The sequence below is a fragment of the Amaranthus tricolor genome, chromosome 17 (genome assembly GCF_026212465.1).
Source record: "Amaranthus tricolor cultivar Red isolate AtriRed21 chromosome 17, ASM2621246v1, whole genome shotgun sequence".
Taxonomy (NCBI): domain Eukaryota; kingdom Viridiplantae; phylum Streptophyta; class Magnoliopsida; order Caryophyllales; family Amaranthaceae; genus Amaranthus; species Amaranthus tricolor.
In genome coordinates, this window is record NC_080063.1 from 13,132,992 (window position 1) to 13,155,172 (window position 22,181).

The 22,181-nt window shown below is 34.0% G+C and overlaps 1 protein-coding gene across 1 annotated transcript; it reads left to right on the top strand.

Annotated features, from left to right (window-relative positions):
• Window positions 1-5,215: 5,215 nt before the first annotated feature.
• LOC130803759 (uncharacterized) lies at window positions 5,216-6,155 on the top strand. Its single transcript, XM_057667958.1, has 2 exons — window positions 5,216-5,852; window positions 5,923-6,155. The coding sequence occupies exons 1-2, from the start codon at window positions 5,216-5,218 to the stop codon at window positions 6,153-6,155; spliced, it is 870 nt and encodes a 289-aa protein (XP_057523941.1).
• Window positions 6,156-22,181: the final 16,026 nt, after the last annotated feature.

The window sequence follows — 22,181 nt, forward strand, 5'->3', positions numbered from 1 at the left end:
GTTAGAATTGGCATTCTAAGTGGTGAAATGGATATTTTAAGGGTTAAAGTCGATAGCTAAAAAATTAAATGATTGAGGCTTGGAGTAGGCGTTTTTAAGTGTTAGATTTGGCTTTTTAAGTCTTGAAATGAATATTTAAGACTTAAATTCGGCAAATATAAATTTTTTTTTGTCGCACGCGTAAGACGACTACATACAAATTCTTGTGGGTAAACAAAGTTCCTTAAGAAACGGGTCCAACTCTAATTAAAATGTATGAGCTCTTATGGTACACTCTAGAGAATTTACTCTTGAGATGGTCTTTACCTTTCATGAAACGGTAGTTTATATTCTCATAATACGTATTAATTGGACTATTTAACGTATATGAAGTGCATTTAATGATGAGACCATATCATAAATGATACAATAATTTGTGATTAAAATTTTTATAGCATGAGCAATCACACACTGCACGTGAAACATTTTTGGGATCGTTGTTGATTTTCCTTTTTTTTTTTTACAAAGTGCTACACTGGACATATATTAGATGGAGGTTAGTTTTATTAGTGACCACTTATGTAAAGATTTTAGTATTTTTTTAAAAACATAATGATCTAGATTTATATTGAGGAATTCAAACACAACATTTTTGAATATTTAAAAATTTCTCTATACTTGTATTCATGCCCATATCCTCATTATTTTTTATAGTTTGTCAATTACTACCTTAAAGCCTATGTGAGGAGATTCATAGGATGATGAACGCCTTTTGGTGGACATCGTCTAAGGATAAAGGATTAAAATGGATGATTAAAATGGATTTCATGGGAGAACCTATGTATCCCCAAAAAATTTGGTGGTATGGAATTCCGTTTGCTACATGAATTCAATCTTGCTCTATTGTCTAAGCAAGGTTGGCGTATATTGTCTTCTCCTAATTCTCTTATGGTTAGAGTTTTTAAAGCTAAATATTCGACAAATCTATCCTTTGGGAGGTGAGTATTAGTAGTAATGCTAGTTTTGTTTAGGGAGGTATATTAAGAGCTAGAAGTGTTTTTAGAAAAAGGAATGCGATGGAGAATAGGGTTAGGAAGGGAGATTAGAGTTTGGAATGATAAGTGGATTCCAAAGAGAAGAGATATGAAAATCCATTCACCAATTATTAAGGAGTTTAGGGATCTTAGAGTTAGTGATTTAATTATAGAGGACAGAGGAAGGAGAAGGTGGAGCATAGAGATATCAGAGCAGTTGTTTGATAAGGAATATAGGGATTTAATCACTATAATTCCCTTGGAGATAATCCAGTTAATGATCAATAATTTAATGTCTTACTACTGATGGATTATATACGGTCAAATCGGGGTATTGGGTAGCTATGGATTCAAGGAATGATGGATGGAAAAGCAATTTTATTGCTGATGTTATTTGGAGAAGAATTTGAAACTTAGAAGTTCATGGGTGGTTCGTGATTTTGTATGAAGGGGTAGCAGGGATGTGATTCCTACAAAAGATGCTATTAAGAAAAGAATTAATTTGGGGTCTGACTTTTGTGAGCTTTGTGCCAATGATACAGAAAATATACTTCATGTAATCAGAGATTGTGTGTTTGCTAAATAGGCTTCGGCTCGTACAAATCTTGTTTTACCTATAGATTGCCTTAATGCTAGTTCTTTTCGAGATTGGATACGTGTTATATTATATGCTTGTGACAGTAGAAAAGCTATATTGTATGTTTGTTTTGATTGGCGCCTTTGGAATGCTAGAAATGATAGAGTTTGGAATGATAATTCAGTGGATGTCCAGTATCTTTTTTCATAGGTACAAGCTTATGTTCAAGAATGGTGGTTTGTCAATGATAAATACAATGTACCAAAGAAGTCACATGGTGCGAAAGTTAATTCTTATACAAGTGGAAGTTTAATGTAGATGCTGCAAGTTTTAAGGAAACTAATATGTTTGGTTGGGGTGGTATCCTCAGAAATCATATGGGTGAAGTGCAAGCAGCAATATCAGATGTTCATTTTGGAGGTGGAGATTTAAACATTTTAGAAGCAAAAGCTTCAGAATTTGCAATGAGATGGGCTATTGATAATGTAGTGAAGTATATATGTTTTGAGCTAGACGCGCAAAGAGTTGTTCAAGTTATGAATAAAACTGATATTTCTGAGTTTGAAGTTATTATTTATTGTTGTAAAAATTTTATTAATCATTTTGTATCTTGCACATTTTCTTTTGTTTCTAGAGATTGTAACAAAGCAGCACATATGCTTGCTCGTAGGTCTATTAACTTTGGCTGTTGTATGATATGGATGAAAGATTATCCTTCTTTCATCCAAACGATTATTTTGAATGAAATGAAAAAGTAATCTCCTTTAATCTCAAAAATTTTTCTGTTACATGAAAATAAGATGAAAGTTAAATTTAATTGATGATTTATCTTATTAAGTTAAATTTAATTGATGATGTATCTTGTTATTTATTATCAAATTGACTTGTAAATTTTATATTTAGTTAAACTTTTAACTATAGCTCAACAAAATACAACGTAATTTCAGTTGAGTCATTTTAATTTTTTTTGATATTATAATAATTGTGCTAATAAATTTTAATAAATAGTCTATAGAGTATTACTTTATATTTGTGGGTATAAAACGAATAATTATGAAGTGACCGAATGGAGAGGTATGGACTGGGTGAGTGAAAATAAAGAAGATAATATGTCATTGTCGTCATAGGCTCATAGCCACCACCTATAGAACGAGGATTGAGGAGTACCTGAGAAATTGAACAATAGGTTCTAAATATTGGACCTAGATCCATATTCGTTTTCTTATGCAAGTCTTAAATTCGAATCCATGGATTTGACGGACCCAATATCAGTCCAGGTCAAAAACGTGTCCACCTTAGTTTGGCATGTTTGATGAATTTTGAATCGTATTCAAATTGCGTTAAAGGTATATTCATTAACTACTAGATACTACTACTACTACTACTAATAATAATAATAATAATAATAATAATAATATTAATAAAGTATATGACTACACAATCTATCACCCAAATAACATTATACAACTTAATATTGTATTGAAAATACCCAACTAACATATTAATAAATACACAATATTAGAAAATTAAAATATAAGTTTGTAGCAAAAAAGTAGAATTTGACAATTATCACAACAAATTGTATACATTGATTTCTAAACACCTATAATATGGGTGCCATTGAGAATCATCCAGTTGTCTGCCCCTCAACCAATTTCACTTCCATCATCATGGTATTGGAAATATAGGTCTACTAAAGGTCTTCTCAAAATTTTTTTATGGCTACAATCATCAACACATTAGTAATAACAATATGTATAACATTTGTATATGAGAAATGTGTTTAGAGTTGTGTTTAACATGTGTTTGATATGAAAATGTATGGTGTGGCACGAACTTATCGTTGCAATAAGAAAGTTATTTCCCAGACTATCCCAAGTGTAAATAGAGGGGACTTTCCTAAGGTTAACACACCCACTAAAAGCAATGTACACTTACTACTTGAGGTGTGGAGCAAATACCACTCTCGTACAAGTGAATTGGAAAAAGAGATGAGAAATTGAGAATTGTGTGTTTGCAAATGAATAAAACATCATCTATTTATAGGGATTTTCTAACAACTCTTTTTCAATCTTCATAAAACATGGTCAAAGAATATAAATGTATTTTATTAAGATTAATTCACTCCATGAATGAAAAAAGAGTTGTTGAAGAAATTAAATAAATCCCTGAATGAAAAAAAAGTTGTTGGAGAAGACTTTAAATGGCCATTTATCCAACAAAATGGGACAATTCGAATTAGGGGACTAACCATATTAAGTAAATGCGAATTGCAGGTCACTAATTTAAAGGTTTTTTTTTTAAAAAAAAGGAGTCTCAAGAATCTACGGGACTAGGTATTTTTTGAAATCTGAATTTGGATTCTTCAATAAAAAACGGATCTAAATCATTCAATTTAAAATGGATCTAGATCCAACTCAGATCCATCAAGTCCAAATTTTTAGGACCTAGATTTGTGAAAATGAATTCGGATCCATGGATCCGAGCAAGATTCAAGATCCATCGTCGTTCTTACTTTCTAGTTTAAAATGTAATTAATTCTAAACTTTAATATGAAAATTTCAAAAAATCAGCTCATCTTGTATGAGACCGATTCACTATAAGACGAAACAACATAATTAACACATTTTTATAATTGACCACTTTAAAATTATAATTGACCACTTTAACACATTTAAATGTACATGAACCAAATCAATAGAGAGAATTTCATCATGATACCATCTCATTTAAAAATTTATATTTTTTTTAATAATTAAATTAAATTTACATTTGTGGTAGCACGTATATGACCGTCTCATAGTAGATTTACCATCATGTGAGGTCTAAACCAAAACCCAAACCTATACCCAAATCCAAGAGAGTCATTGTCGCATTTGACGTTTGATTTCCCGCTCTTCCTCCAACAGTTTACACCCTTAGAGCATCAATAATGGTGACTTTTTTAGAGGTCATATGACAAAATCATGGTAAAATGCTTATAATGGTGATCTAATAATAGGTGGGTTGGGGAAAAGATTGGGCAATTGGGTCAAGGGGTGACCCATTCATGTGAACGGTCACCCCATTTTTTTTAAAAAATATTCGCCACGTGTCGGCTTCTGATTGGGTGAGGAAAAGTAGCTCCCTACTGCTCTGACACGCGTCAGCCCCTACTTCCACCTGTTGCGTTGTGATTGGGTGCAAAAAAATACCCGGTTTTTTGTAATTAAAGGCTATTTTCGTATTTAATTAATTTTTTTTTAAAAAAATTATATCAACGGTCATATTTTTTCGAGATCTATAAAATGAGACCCATATTGATATTTTTTGGCATAATTTTTTATTTACATATTTTCTTCTTATTTTCCTACTTTTTTTTGTTAAAAAATACCAAAATAATCATTTCAAACATCCCAAAACAAAAAAATATATGGATTCAAATAACCCAAATTATGGAAGAAATTCAAGTTAAAAAAAAAATAAAAACAAATCTTCTAACAATCAAAGTGCTCAAATTTAGTATCAAAATCCTCCATTTAATCCTCTATTTTCTCAAAATACTCCAAATTCTTCTTACTATATTCCTCAAAATATCTCAAATTCATCTTATTATGTTCCTCAAAATACCCAAAATTCTCAAACTATGTTTCACCACCATCATCAATCTCACAATGTCCACTCTAATATTGATAACTATTCAACTCCTATAAGGGGTGAAAGTTTAGACGAAAATGAGATGGAGTATGATGATGATGATGATGAAAATGAAGAAAATGATCAAGATGATCAATATGGTGAAGATGGAAGAAATTCTGTTCATCAAGATGATGTTGATGCTAGTTTCTACACCCAACTATCATTTCAAGATCTACTTTCACATTTTGGTTCACCATCGAACTTCACTCAACTGGTTCAACCATCTCAACAACATCCTAATGATGAAGCCCCTATACCTTCAAAGAAAAGTTGGAATTCGATTGAAGATATTGCTCTCATATATTCAGTCATGAACACAAGTACAAATCCAATTGTGAGCATCAACCAAAAGATAAGAGTGAGGTGGCAAAAAGTTAAAGAAGCTTATGAAGCAGCGAGGATGGAACGACCCCATCTGATCCCACGAAGAACCGCCGACATGCTTAAATGTCGTTGGGATAAAGTTGCTCCAGCATGTTTGAAGTGGTTTGGAAGTTATGACGAGGCTCTTAGGAGGAAGAAGAGTGGCACGAGAGACGAAGATGTGCTTAAAGAGGCGCATTTAATCCATCAAAGAAAACACGGTAACTTTAACTTGAATGAGCAATGAAAAATTTTAAGAAAGTATAACAAGTGAAAGCAAGTGGTAAAAAGTAATAAAAAAAAAACAATTGGATCAACAACTAACTGGTGGTGTTAGTAGTGAAAATAGTAGGAAAAGATCAAGGACGGAAGAAGATTCTGAGACACCAACAAGTGAATCTCAAGGAGGATCATCTACTCGTCCCGAGGGTGTGAAGAAGGCTAAGGCTCGCATGACTGGGAAAATAGTTGCAGATCAATCAAATTCAAACTTTAAGTGCATTCGGAGAGAGTCTTCGACTTAATTCAAAAACAATGAAGGAGAAGACAGAACTTCAAACACAAAAAGAAGCCCGAAAACAAAAACAACTTCAAATGGGAGAATATCAAATGAATTAGGATATCTATCAAACATTAAGCAAAAAAGGAAAATCTTCAGCCATGGGAAGCTGATATGATGGTTTAACTTGGACAATACTTTCAGAATTACAATCGTCATTAGATGGTTTAATTATGTAATGTCTTAATTATGTTTTAATTATGTATTGTTTTTAATTTGTGTATTTATTATCCGTATGCGCATTGTAATCTTTATTTGAATTTAACGAATTTTCCTTAATTATTATTAATGTCTACATTTATATTTATTAAAATATATTAGTTTTATTAAAAGCATAAGTTTTTTTAATTAATAAAAAAGTAGATCTATTTTAATCAAATAAAAAATTATATTAACTTTGTACATGAAAATATTATTATAAAAAAATAAAGATAAATGTTAGATAAATTAAGAAAGAGAAATTATGGTGGGATAGAAAAAAGTAAGAAAGAGGGGATAATGACCTTTTAAAAAAGATCATTATTAATAAAATTAACTTGAAAAATAACCGAGAGAAAAATTATAAATTTTTTTTTAGATGATGAGTAAGGATGGTCTTGTTCATGTTAAAAACTTAACACTTTAAAGTTTTAAGCCCAAAGTTTAAACCCAAAATTTGTCAATTGTTTTTCAGGTAGAAAATTGCAAGAACTATACAAGTAATTTTTCTTTCTCTCGTTAAGTGCTATTGCGATATTATTGTGTAAATATTGCGATATTATTGTGTAAATATTGCATATGATGGGGCTAAGCTAATTTAGGAATATTCACTTATTTGGTTACGATATTTTAGGAACATTTCCTAAATTATCTTTTGCCTAAATTAACTTTCATTGTATTATATATAGAGACGGAGTACTCAATACAACGCACAATTTTCCGAGTGTGTACCATTAATTTCTACATGGTATCGGAGCCTAATTTTTTTCCAAACCTGTGCGTGTCAAACACTCGTGCTTTTCATAAACCTAAATCTAATATTGTGCTTTTCAAAAACCTAATTCTCAAAAACAAACCCAATTGTGCCGTTTTCCAGCTTCCTGATTCTTCTTCTCTGTGCTCTGCTCTTTCATAATTCAATCCATAATTCCAATTCCAATTCAATCGATTATTCTGTGCTTCTCAATTGTGCTATTCCATAATACAATCCCATTAATTCCTTTCTCTGTTATTCCATTAATTGTGCTATTCCATTAATTCAATCGATTATTGTGTCTTTCTCTGTGCAACCATGGCGGCTGGCGAAGCACCATCTTCACAGCCATTAATTCCGTCCACTTCACCATTTTATCTCGGCCCACAAGATAGGCCGGGAGATTTTATTACTAATATTCGTTTAAAGCTTGCTAATTTCAACGAATGGTCTCACGCCATTCGCATTGCGTTGTGCTCTCGCCGGAAATTCGGGTTTCTTGATGGTTCAATTATGAGTTTCGTTCCACCATGTACGAAGGATGATTGGGTAACAATTCATTGTATGCTTGTTTCTTGGCTCATGAATACTATTGACTCGGAGGTAAAATCTATGCTCTCTAATTATGATAATGCTAAAAAGTTGTGGGATGATTTACATGAACGATTTTGTCTTGTTAATGGTCCTCGTATTCAACAAATAAAATCTGAAATCAATAGCTGTGAACAAACGAAAACTATGTCTGTAGCTGCTTATTATAGCAAATTATCTGTTTTATGGGATGAATTGGACAAACATGAACCTCTGATTAGTTGTATTTGTGGAAATTGTTTGTGTGATGTTGGTAAGCAACACGCAGCACGTCGTGATGCAGACCGTCTTCACCAATTTTTACTGGGTTTAAATTCTGAATTTTATGCATCCTTGCGCTCTAGTTTGTTGTCTCAAGATCCCTTGCCCTCGTTAAACAAAGCCTTTCAATCTGTGGCGCAAGATGAAAGAGTGCGTGATATTACTGTGTTCAAAACTGATTCCCAGCAGCAACCCAACTCAGCTCTTGGGTTTGCTGTTCATGTCACAGCAACAAGAAAGGGTCGTGGCCCTAATGGCAGTAGCTCTAGTGTGCCGGTATGTGATAAATGCAATAAGCGCGGGCATGATATTTCTCAATGTTGGACTGATAAAATTTGTGATCATTGCAAGAAGAAGGGACATGTTAAAAGTGCTTGCTATGAGTTACATGGCTTCCCAGCGGGTTACACACCCCGTGAAACAAGAGGGGTTCAGTCTTCTACGGGATTCGGCAAGGGCTCTAACCCACGTGCAAATGCTACTGTTTCGGTCCCAGCTTCTTCCGTTTCAACCAATTCAAGTGCTCAATTGTTTACCGCCGAACAGTGGAAAGCAATCACTGGATTATTTGGTAATAGTACATTTACGGATAACCGAATGAATGGTAAGTTTGACAATTCTTCTTGGATCATTGATACTGGTGCTACTCATCATGTAACTGGTAACAAACATTGGTTATTTGATGTCAATTCCATATCTTGTCCTGTTGGTTTACCTAATGGTGAAACAGTATCTGCTACAATGGAAGGGTCAGTCCGGTTGTCGGATACAATCACTCTTATTCATGTTCTTTATGTGCCAAACTTAAGCTGCAACTTGCTGTCGGTATCTCAACTTAATGATAATTTACAAACTATTGTCCAATTTAATTCTTTTATGTGTGCAATACAGGACCAAGCGAAGAAGCTGATTGGAATGGGAGTTAGGCGAGATGGACTGTTCTATTTTAGCAAACTTGACATAATGCCATCAGTATCTGCGGTGGAAGCTTCTTCAACCTTGGAGTTGTGGCACAGACGCATGGGTCATCCTTGCGAGAGAGTAGTTAAGTTACTTCCTCATGTTGGTAACAATAAAAGTAGTTTGAATAATGGATGTGAAGTGTGTTTTCGAGCCAAGCATCATAGAGACAAATTTCCCTTAAGTGAAAATAGAAGTTCTAGGATTTTTGAGAAAATACATTGTGATTTGTGGGGTCCTTACAGGCATGTTTCGTCCTGTGGGGCTCGTTATTTTTTAACTATTGTTGATGATTATTCCCGAGCCGTATGGCTTTATTTATTGGTTGATAAAACTGAAGTGTTTCGTTCGTTTATGACATTTGTAGCCATGGTTGATAGACAATTTTCTCACAAAATTAAAATTGTTCAAAGTGATAATGGCACAGAATTTAATTGCTTATTTGATTATTTTTCCGTCATGGGTATACTGTTTCAATCATCTTGTGTCGGAACCCCACAACAAAATGGGCGAGTTGAGAGGAAACACAAACATATCTTAAGTGTTGGGAGGGCTTTACGGTTTCAAGCAAATTTACCCATTTATTTTTGGGGGGAATGTGTGCTTGCTGCGGCTCATCTTATTAATCGCACACCAACTCCTCTTTTACAAAATAAAACTCCTTTTGAAATTTTATTTCAAAAACCTCCCATGTTTAATGCCATTCGCACCTTTGGTTGCTTGTGCTTTGCTCATAATCAGAAAACACAAGGTGATAAGTTTGCTAGTCAAAGTCGTAAGTGTGTGTTTGTGGGATATCCGTTTGGTCAAAAGGGGTGGCGTGTGTATGATCTTGATGCTAAAGTTTTTTTTGTGTCTCGGGATGTGAAATTTGTGGAAGAAGTTTTTCCCTTTCGTAATCCGGAAGATATTAATATAGACCCTCATATTGGTAATTATAATGATGATGTGCATGATGATTTTGCGGATTTTCGTATGATTGATGTGGTATATGAAGATGAACATGATTTGTGTGTGCAAAGCATGTTGCCGGATCCAGGCACTACGCATGTACAGCAACCAGAAAACAACGAAAACCCCCAGCAGCAGCCCTCCCCACCTACTGAACTGCTCACTGGAGAGGCTGCCAGTGCTCCCAACCTCCAGCAGCAGCCCTCCTCACCTCCTGAACTGTTCACTGGAGAGGCTGCCAGTGCTCCTCTTCAATCGCTGCCTATTCCGGAAGGGTCTCAAACTCAATCCAGCGATGCTGCCAGCTCTCTTGATCAATGTATTGAACCAATCTTAGGTCGTGGGATGCGTGAAAGAATCCCAAATGTGAGACATCGGGACTATGTCACTCATCATGTGTTTGCTAATGGTCCATCTCCCTTCTCTTCCTCTTCAAATCACTCTTCCGGTATCTCGTATCCTTTAGCACACTATATTAAATGTGACAATTTTTCTGTGAATTATCTAACATTCGTTGCAGCTATTGTTAAGAGTGATGATCCAAAATCATTCAAAGAAGCTATAAAGTTCGAACCTTGGAGAAAGTCCATGAAAGAGGAAATACAAGCATTAGAAGATAATGGAACTTGGACTCTAGAACCTCTACCACCGGGTAAGCGTGCTCTCGGTAGTCAGTGGGTCTATCGTACAAAGTTCAAGTCTAATGGTGATATAGAAAGATTGAAGTCTCGTTTGGTAGTATTGGGAAATCATCAACAAGAAGGGATTGATTACAACGAAACTTTTGCTCCAGTCGCCAAAATGACAACTGTTCGGGCATTTCTTGCTATTGCAGCATCCAAAAATTGGGAACTTCATCAGATGGATGTCTACAATGCTTTTCTTCATGGCGATTTAAATGAAGAAGTTTATATGAAACTTCCTCCCGGGTTTGAAACCTCCGACAACTCCTTAGTTTGCAGACTACGAAAGTCCTTATACGGTCTTAAACAAGCTCCACGTTGTTGGTTTGCGAAGCTCGTTTCCGCTTTAAAAGAGTATGGTTTTCTTCAATCTTATTCAGATTACTCTTTATTTACATTTACTAAAGCTAGCATTCAGATAAATGTTTTAGTATATGTAGATGATCTTGTTATATCTGGTAATCATTCCGCTGCTCTCTGTGCATTCAAGGCTTATCTCAGTGACTGTTTTAAAATGAAGGATTTAGGTCCTTTAAGATATTTTTTGGGAATTGAGGTCGCTCGTAGCTCGGCAGGTGTGTTTTTGTGCCAGAGAAAGTACACCCTTGATGTTATTTCTGAGACAGGGCTGTTAGGAGCTAAGCCAAGTAGTTTTCCCATTGAGCAAAATCATAAACTTGGTTTAGCTACAGGTGATTTATTGGCAGATCCGGAGCCTTATCGCAGACTTGTTGGACGATTAATATATCTAGCAGTCACAAGGCCTGACTTGGCCTATTCTGTGCATATTTTATCTCAGTTTATGCAAACACCGCGGCTAGAACATTGGGAAGCTGCTCTTCGGGTTGTTCGTTATTTGAAAGGTGCTCCAGGACAAGGTATATTGTTGCGAGCCGATTCAGATCTTACTTTGCAGGGTTGGTGTGACTCCGATTGGGCAGCTTGTCCAATCTCTCGTCGATCTCTTACGGGTTGGCTAGTTTTTTTGGGTAAGTCTCCCATCTCGTGGAAGACTAAGAAGCAACATACAGTCTCTCGTTCTTCTGCAGAGGCCGAATACAGGGCCATGGCCTCAATCACTTGTGAGTTAAAATGGCTTAAAGCTTTATTATTAAGTCTAGGGATTCACCATTCAAAGGCTGTTCCGTTGTTTTGTGATAGTGAGTCCGCTTTACATATTGCTAAAAACCCGGTTTTCCATGAACGCACAAAGCATATTGAGATTGATTGTCACTTTGTTCGTGATGCTATAACTGATGGTCTCATTGCTCCCTCGTATGTTTCGACCAAAACTCAATTGGCGGATGTGTTCACCAAGGCACTAGGAAAGAACCAATTTGAGTTTCTTATTTCCAAGTTGGGCATGTTTGAACCCCATGCTCCAACTTGAGGGAGGGTATTGCGATATTATTGTGTAAATATTGCGATATTATTGTGTAAATATTGCATATGATGGGGCTAAGCTAATTTAGGAATATTCACTTATTTGGTTACGATATTTTAGGAACATTTCCTAAATTATCTTTTGCCTAAATTAACTTTCATTGTATTATATATAGAGACGGAGTACTCAATACAACGCACAATTTTCCGAGTGTGTACCATTAATTTCTACAAGTGCATATAGGTGATTGAAGATTTGTTGATTGTAACCTAAAATTGACGATTTTGATTTCGAAATTTGATTTTTCTTTTCTCGAATTGTTTGTAGGTAGATAGAGACTTCAATGGGAAAATGTGAAACGACACTTGAGGAGACAAAACGCAGGATGATTAATGAGGAGTATAAGATATGGAAGAAGAATACTCCATTTATGTATGATTTCGTGATTACTCATGCACTTGATTGCCCATCTCCCACTGTCTAGTGGCTCCCCGATCGAGTCGAGCCGCCGGGAAAGGGTTATTCGGTCCAGAAGTTGATTTTAGGGACCCACAGTTATGGGAGTGAGCCCGATTATCTTATGTTGGCTCAAGTTCATCTTCCTCTCGAGGATGCCGAAAATGACGGCCGTTACTATGACGATGAACGGTCGGATTTGGTGGATTTGGATGCGACAACGGGAATGTATATTGCTCATCTTGGTTGTGCTTGTAGTAATTTTGTTGGTTTGATTTTCTTTTTACTTTTCTTTTACTATTATTTGTGGGAGTGGGGGCGAGGGCGAAGGCGAGAGAGGCGCACTGGGGCAAGGGGGCGCACCCCCGATTCAAAAACATTATCTGGTGTATGGTTGACTTGATAATTTATAAATTATAATAAACGACATAGGAGATTATTAGTCATAGTTTTAGTCATCTAACATATCCTTCACATGTTAGGTCCCAGCGAAAAAGGTAGCAAATTGACCATACTTATACTTATACCCCATTTGAGGAAAGGATATAGAGGATTATTATAAAGATATTAATTAAAGTTTAATGATTAATGTAGTAAATATGAAATTGAACGTATGTGGTTCGAATTTTCATACAATGCTACAAATTAGAATTATAACTTGCTTTTTATAATTGTTTTGTCAGTTTATTGGTTATCTAACTATAATTTTTTTTGCTAATAAGAATTATTAATTCATTGTTGATTGGAATGCATAGCTTTTTTTTTGTTGTAAAATTGACCATATTTCTCTACTCGTGAAGACAGTACGAGTATGAATTGTTTGTCACCTTTCCTTATCTAAACCCTGCTTTCGAGTGAGATATTGGGTATGATGATATTGTCCTAATGTAAAATTGTGTGCCTTTTGAATTTGTTTGCCTGACTAGTTACTAGTCAATCATGTTTGCAGCTTAGCTTTATGCTGCTGCTATGTTCATAGATTGCAATGTTGCAAGTGTTCCATGCTCTTGCTAAATGCATGTAGATATTTGGAATTTTGTTCAAGAAAATTATTTTGTTGAAACTATTGGACATATACCTCAGTGCTTTTGAAATAACCCATATTCTCATAATATTGTATCAAAATAATCAAATGAGCTACGTAATTCATATATAAGACGCGTCTTTCGGTGAGACAATTTCATACAACCATTTATGACTTATGATCTTCTTTAATATGTTAGGCCGTGACAATTCGTCACATGATCACCCCATTGCCCTATTCGTGTGTATACACTCACAGGACACCCGTGGGCTCAAGCCTACAAACCCACGGGTAATGAGTATTGACTTACACACTTAGTAAGATTCACTCTTACCCAAAATCATACGGTGTTAGAAGGATTACCCATCAAGCATTATATAAAAGTCCACAATATACTATTTTAGCGATGTGAATCTTTCTTACATGTAAAGTATTTTCAACATAAATGCTTTTTGTGGTATGGTGCTTATTATGGATTATGTGTCTTTAGGTACAAGTTTTACAGGGGATAAACCATGAGGGAGAGGTAAATAGGGCCCGTTATGTGCCACAAAATTAGTTCATAACTGCCACTAAAATAGTAAATGCAGAAGTGTACATATTTGACACCAGTAACCACCCATCACAACCAGCAGTTGATGGTGTATGCAATCCCGATTTGAGGCTACAAGGTATACCAGAGAAGGTTATGGTTTATCATGGAGCAAATTCAACCAAGGTCATCTATTGAGTGGATCTAATGATGCTCAGATTTGTCTTTGGGACATCAATGCTACTCCAACAAATAAAATGTAGGATGCCATGCAGATATTCAAGTTAATATAAATTTAATCATGTGAAAATCATTTAAAGTGGTAAAAACTAAAAATACGTGTACATACAGACATACATGCTTAAATGATGTATACATTTCGTGGCAATTGTGTAAATAATTAGACATGTTAAAAGGTGTACATATATACTTAAAAAGTGTACGTATTCGAATGATATTTCTATAATAATATTAATTTTTTTCTTCCCAAAAATATATAAACACTATAATTTAGTATGTCCACATTTTACCACAATCATACAATTTAATAAAAAGACTGAAATTCCATGTGGCATCCTCATAGAACCTCATTAGATGGAAGGATTTTACGATGGATTTTAGCTTACATGACAAATAAAATTAATAAATCTGTCATCTATAGCCCTCCTAAAAATTAATTAAACTGAGTAACTTACCACTTTAAAAAAAATTAAATTAAATGATTGTTGCTTAGAATGAGCTGTATAAAATAAATTATTGATTAGTGTTTATTATATAATGTAAATTTACCACCTTTATAAACTAAATAATTTGAATACTTTTATAAAACTAATCCGCTAAAAATTTTGGCTGCATAAAATGATATAAACAATGTCATACATACTTCTATATCTTAATTATTATTACTTCATACTTCAATTATCTTGTTAAATGAAAATGATTTTCTCTCCTTCACTAGGCCACTTTGACTTGATTGCTGGAAGTATTTTATTGATTAGCATTTGCCTTGTTGCTTGCTTGTTGACCGATTCTATGGGTTTTGTTTCAAACACCCCTTTGGTCTATTCTTTGAAGCCCTTTTCATAAGTACTTCTTTGGTAAGTGGAAAAATTCCTATCTTACCGTTGAAAGTACATTCACCCATTTGGTTCCATCTAGGTCTTGCCACACAACCCATAAACATAATTTTAGGAATGAATTTGGATGATTTACCACTTCTGTAAGGTTTAGGTTCATTTTTTGCAAGATAAGCTCGTTATGATTTTCTTGACAAGTAAAACCATTTTTCATCGATATGAACAAAGTCATACAGACATTTGTATTTTGGTTGAATTGGAATCGAATCTTGTACAAGTAAACTTATAATCCAATGAATTCTTACCAGCTTATTATCCTCTAAAATTTCTGGATGCATTGCATTAGTGTGAGGATTTAATTCACCTCTTTTGATCATCTTCCATACAGTAGATGGTGCTAAGTTGAGTTTACTTGCCAAGTCTCTTATGCAAGTTTTATCACCCATTTGAATGCTTGCGATAAATTTCATATGGGACTGTAATTCTTTTTCTTCCACACTTATGATAGCTATGATCTAAATCATACTTTTAGGATGTTTGCTTTTGTTTCTCGAACTTGTTCCATAAATAGCTTATGGTCCTTCGGGAATAACCAAACTTCTCCGCCGTCTGGTGAAGATTTTCTGCAACAGATATGTTGAGTAAGTGTAGTAAAATTTGTTGTCGCATTTGATTGTTCAATCTCGGCTTATGATGATTTGGCTGATTTTCATATGGTTCATTATGATTGGTTCTTACAATTTCATTTTGAATTGGATCATTTGCAATGGGTGACAATGGCGGGGAACCATTGAGGTCTAAAAGAGGCTCTAAGTCCCCTATTACTTCATTGTGTAAAGCTTCTACTTCCATCAAGACATCATCTTCACCATCAGAATAACCATATAATGTTGCACTGTTTTCACATTCATAATCTGAAAAATCATCCATTATGATACAAATGAGTAAAAAGCCAAAACCGAAGCTTGTGTTGATTGAGTATTGTTGCTGATTATTGCTCTAATTACCCTGTTGCTGCTGATATTGTAAAAGGTTCACGAGACTATTTCAAGTTTCAGATTCTGATTTTGTGAAGGTTTAAGTTACTGCTGATGTATTTGGGGATAATTTTGCTTTGTGATTTTGATTGTATTTATAGTGTAAATTGGGGTTGATATTTAATTTAAGCTTAATCCATATACATGTTCATTTATAGGTTATGTGTTGGTAAACTGTGATTGTAATTGGCTGTTTTATTTAGCTAAAGATTAAGAGCTTTAATTTTTTTTGTTTTATTTTGGCAATCATAAGTGTAAAAAATCTTTGGTATACCTTCAATAAAATCAGATTTGTACACAATGATTCAACTATTTAATGATTATTATTTTTAATTATATTTTCTTACTTTCTCCGATGTTCAATGATTAGTTTTTAATTATAGATTATTCTTCCCATATTCCAAATGGGAAGGACTTTCGAAAATAGAGGGAATATATAGTGAGTATAATTTTTATTACATTTCTTTAAAAGTTATATATATATAGAGCTTAATCTCAGAAAGCCCATTTGGATTCAAAGTTGGTGCAAATTTTTGCTACATGGTACGACATTTCATTAGTGATTACTCTTCCACTTAGGTGGGTTTTGAAGGGTCATATTATCCAAGTAGTAATAAAGATGTTTCAAAATGAATCTTGAATCTTGAATCTTGATTCAAAAAATTATAAGCAACTTTACATTATTACATTGATATAATTTAATGATATATTTTACTAGCATTATAAATTAAAACCAATGAATTATAATAACAATGAAGGCGATGTAAATGATGTTTCATGGCATTTGAGGAATAAGTATTTGTTTGGATCTGTTGGCTATGATGGTTGTCTGCTGCTATGGGACCTCTGTTCTCCATCAGTTACCAAACCTGTTCAGTCTGTAATTGCTCATCGTAGTGAGGTGCGCTAGAGATATTCTTTGGGTCATGTTCAACGTGTTCGATCGCACAGGGCTTCAAAAAATTAAGGTCTTAATATTAAATTATGTAGTATTGATAACCGGTTTCTAGCAAGTCGTTAATACTAAGAACCGAGTTATACAAACAATATTTATAATCACCCTAATACTACTATAACGAGTATAATGGTAAGTCGGGGGTCGACCCACAAGGACAAGGGATGCTAGACTAAAGACTTGGTGTGGGAAGGTTATATGGAAGGTTGGTTGGTGGGTGAACTTAACTAATAACAAGAATAAAAAAGGAAACTCAACAATGAAAAACAATCGAGGACTAGACTATGTCCACCCTAGGATGGTCTATTGGAAATAGAGATAAGCTAGGTTAAGGGAGTTCGAACGATAATCAATCAAGACATTCTAGATATTGAGAGGAAGTTGATGAGCCTATAAGCCACATGAACGACCTATAATCGCCCTATGTCTCTTTAGGAGTGACAGGACAAGATTCGAATCGAATATCTATCAGCAACCATCATCAACCTCAACCCTAATCCTAAACATTGAAAACAAGACCAAACCTAGGGTTTCTCTAACCTAAAACCCCTAAGGAAACTACTCTAACATACTAGAGACAAAAGCAATGAACAAAGAAAGCATCGAAAGCAAGAAAACAATAAAGAAAGCATTAAAGGAATTGAAAGGCAATAAAGCTACACTAGGAAAGCAATAGAGGAAAGCATAAATGAAAACAAGAAAGACATTTAAGCATAAAGGAAATGTAAACTTACATAAAGGAAGAAGATGAAAGCATAAATGAAGAACTACAAATCTATATTAGGGCAAAAACTAGAGAAAGCATTAAAGGGGTTGATGTTCTAAAATGAGGCACAAAGGCACTCAAACTAGGCATCCCCTCTTTTACAGAAATGAGGGGTATTTATAAGTTAAGAAACAAATGGGGTAAAATGCCCTAAAAGCCCTCGGAGTTTGGTTTGCGAAGAAAACAAGTTGCGCAGATTTTAATACCCATTCGACCGAATCATCAACCATTCGCCCGAATGGAGTTGATTCGAGGAAAACAGCAACTTTCGAGCACAAACAATGAGGCTTGGATACATTCGCCCGAATCCTTGACTCCATTCGCCCGAATCTCAGTCATTCGCCCGAATGGGCTCTTCCTTCGGCCAAAACAGAGATTTGAAGCATGTTTCTTGAGTTCCTATGGTGCATTCGCTCGAATGGGGCATTCATTCGCCCGAGCCAGCAACTATTCGGCCGAATAGGTTGTTGAATGCCTTAATTTCCGTCTCTGAATGTTTCTTTGAAATGCCGGAAGGTCTTTGAGCCTTGTGAGGCTCTCAGGGGTGACTTAGGATGCTTGGAGAAGGTTCCATATGCGTGTCTAATTCTTCGATCAAAGCATTGAAGTCTCGTACGCCACGTAAAATACCTTGAAATCTCCGAAAATACCTGAAATTACCTCAAAACACCATGGAGACAAGAGCAAGGTAAAATCATGCGTAAAGTGTTTAAAAAGTATTCTGAAACGCAAGACTCGACACTACAATGAGGAGATAAATGTGCTCTAAAAACAAGCACATCAGGTATTTGTTATGTGTTTAAAGATACAAAGTTGTTAAAAAATATCGTAAATTTTGAAATTGCACCGGACCTTCATAAATTTTGTCAATTTTTGCTTCACCCCTGTTTGAAGTCAATGTAGCTTCTCCTTGTCCCTTCACCCATCGTAATTAGTGTTGCCTGAATTGCTACATAAGTCGCTTTCTTGATTCACAATTCACCCAAAATAAGGAAAAATAAAGTTACCTTTCTTATTGCCAAGAAACTAACTCAATTAAAAGCTTAAGTTGATGGTTGAGGCTAAGATATGTTATATACTCCAACACGCCTTTCACCAGAGAGCTCATTGGGCTAAAAGTGTATAGCGCATAGGCGCTCAATATTAAGGGAATGGTTTGTAGCAATGGGTTCTGCTGATAAGACTGTAAAATTATTTGATTTAAGGAGCCTTAAAACTGCGCTGCATACTTTTAATTGTCACTAGTAAGCACTTAGCACTAACCATTCAATCTCCTGACAAGTAATGAGAAATGTGTGTAATGTGATAGGGAAGAAATCCTCTAAAAGCAGTGGAGTCCTAAAGTTGAGTCAGTCTTGGCCTCTTGCTGTGCTGGTAGAAGATTGATGGTGTGGGATCTGGCAGGTATCTTGCTCGTTTCTCGTATTTGGACTGTTTTTCAAAATGACAACCTTTGTATTGCGAGTGAATTCATTGCTCAATTGTTCGAAATACTTTACATGTAAGGAAGATCCCACATTGCTAAAATATTGGGTTGTGAACTTATATATAGTGAGTGATCCTCCTAAAACCATATAGTTTTGGAAAAGAATGAAACTCATTAAATGTTGTATGCAAGTCAACGCTTATTACTCATGGGTTTGTAGGCCCGAGCCCACGGATGTGCCGTAAATGTGTCCACACAAGTGTGCCTATAGGGTGATCATGTGATGAATTGTCAAGACCTAACGTCAACGACCTCATCAAATCTTCTTGTTGCACAATCGTGGAATAATAAGTCGCATCCTGTTATAATGACTTAAATTATTTGTCGAATTTTCAGAATTGACGAGGAACAAAGACCAGAAGATGCTGAAGATGGTCCACCTGAATTGATCTTCATTCATGGAGGTCATACAAGCAAAATCTCGGACTTCTCATGGAATCCATGTGAAGATTGGGTTGTTGCTAGTGTTGCTGAGGACTAAATTCTTCAAATTCGACAGATGGATGAGAACATATACCATGACGAGGAGTTAGTTGGTGACTATGAGTCGATGTTAGTTGATGACGTTGAGTCGATGGTTACGTCCACTTGTTCGAGCAAGTGTTGAACAATAAATTCTTGACGATGAGTTAGTTGATGAGTGATGACTATAACGATGAGTCAATGAGTTGATGTTATTCATTCCTTTTATTATTCCTAAAATACGGTTTTAAACAAATCAACCATTCACCCAAAAAGGTAAATTTTAAAAAATGTAGTAAGTTCATTAGAAGGAAGTGTTGTCTATAACATTAAAGAGGACTTTTTTTTATTTTTTGACTGTCAAATAAATAACTGTTAGCGAAAGTTGTTGGCTGGTTTGACTAACTTAAGTATTGCTAGTAAGCCAATTGTTATGGATATGCTTTGTAAAAAGTATTTGCTTGATATTTATCGTTTATGAAAAAAAGTAGGCTAAAAACCAAAAGATAATAAAAAAAGCAATTATTATTAATTTTTATTTTGGCTTAAAACTGTTTAAGAAGCCATTTATCAAACATTTATTTGATTGTTTAACCAACTAAAAAAACCAAAAATTTAAAAGCCAATAAAAAAGTACCAATTTAAAAACTAATTATCAAACACCTGCCTACACGAAAAAATGAAAAAGTGATAAAAAAGTCAACCTCATAGACTCGGAGCTCAAGCCTTGAACAATTTTTTTTCAACTCAAGTTACCAAAACATACTTCCTCTTTCCTATTTAATTTAGAGATATAAAAATTAATTACAATTAGCGAGACAAATGAGTAAAAAAATGGAGTCGATGAAATAAAAAAAAAGGATGAGATGAAAAGAGTGATGGATTTGTGAATAAGAGCATAAGACTGATGTGAATTGAATAAACCGTTACTAAAAATAAAGGTGTTAAAAATAGACCCGATGATTTGATATTTATCCGATTTTTGAACCAAATTCAACTTGACTCGACTTCAGAACGAATTTAAAATAATGTAAAAATTAATTTTGACACATGACCCAATATTCTTACCCAAAATTAATTAGATGACCCGAATGAACACAAAACACCTATACTGAAAAGGAATGAGTGCAATGTAGGTTGTAGCTCAGATATCAAATCATACAATACTATAAAAGTCTTGGAAAATTCCAAGTGTTATCTTTTAAAGAGACATGACAAATGGAAAAATATCATTAAATGTGAAATGATTACATATCATATTGATTAATTTTTGTTTAGTAATAGTATGACTAAAAATGGTATATGAATTGAAACATGTAAGAACAATCATACGATATTATAAAAGTCTAGGGAAAATTCTAAGTATCATCTTCTAAAAAGGCATGACAAACAGTACGACTAAAAATGGTAAATGAATTGAAACATATAAGAAGAATTAAGAATATAAGTATAGTAAAATTTTTGACTTAATGCATGTCTTGGGACGGGAAATAAGATCAAAAGATTATGTAAAGTAAATAATAGTTGATTACATAACAATATTTATCTAATTTAGAATATAATATTTTTTGTTTAAGTTTTGAGCTAAATTAGGTAAAGTATTTGTATGATATACTATAGTAATTATATCTAGTTAACTTAGAATTTAATATGTTCAATTGAATGAAAATAAGTTATGTATCAAGTAAATAATAAAAAAAAGGTCAATAATTATGTTTTGATTTAAATAGTCATATATTTGGTAAATTTAATAAAGATAGTATACAAAAATTGCATTGTTATTTGAAATTGTTTTTTATATATGTTTCGCGCTAAGAAATTAGTACATTGTACGAGTTTCTATACTAGTAACCTTAAATATAAATTTAATGCAAATTAAATGTGACTCATAGAATTATACCTCTAAATTGTCCATATTTACACATGTTAAACCTATAGTAGTATAGTATATACTCCCTCTTAAATCTTATTCACTTCATATATAGTGCTTCTGTTATTTTTTATCTTCTCGTTTAATTTTTGTACAATTTTCAAAACGAATTTTTAAATCTTAATACCTCTAAATACGCATAATAAAAAGTTATAAAAAATACATAACAATTAAAGTATACATTAAAACGAATGTGATGAGATCTCATATAGATATATTTTATCTTCTAAATATGTCTCAAAAATCATAATTAAATTTTTCTCTCCTTAAGATGGAGTATTCCAAACGAAAAAACACTAGAGAACGGAAAAAATATCATTTGAGAATTTTTGTTATTTTAAGAAACATAAATTGAAACTATTAAAAATATTAAAAATAAAATTGATGGAAAATATGTCGGATCATAAACATAAAAAATGATAAAAGTAGAATGAGCAACTTAATTGTAAGAAAAAAGAAAGAAAAAATCAAAAGGAAAAGGCCAT

What these genes read in the sequence shown, in the direction of transcription:
- LOC130803759 (XM_057667958.1), top strand. Translation starts at nt 5,216, where the DNA reads ATGTTTCACCACCATCATCAATCTCACAATGTCCACTCTAATATTGAT. An exon ending in AATCCATCAAAGAAAACACG is followed by an intron (nt 5,853 to 5,922) that starts GTAACTTTAACT and finishes AGTGGTAAAAAG; the next exon opens with TAATAAAAAAAAAACAATTG.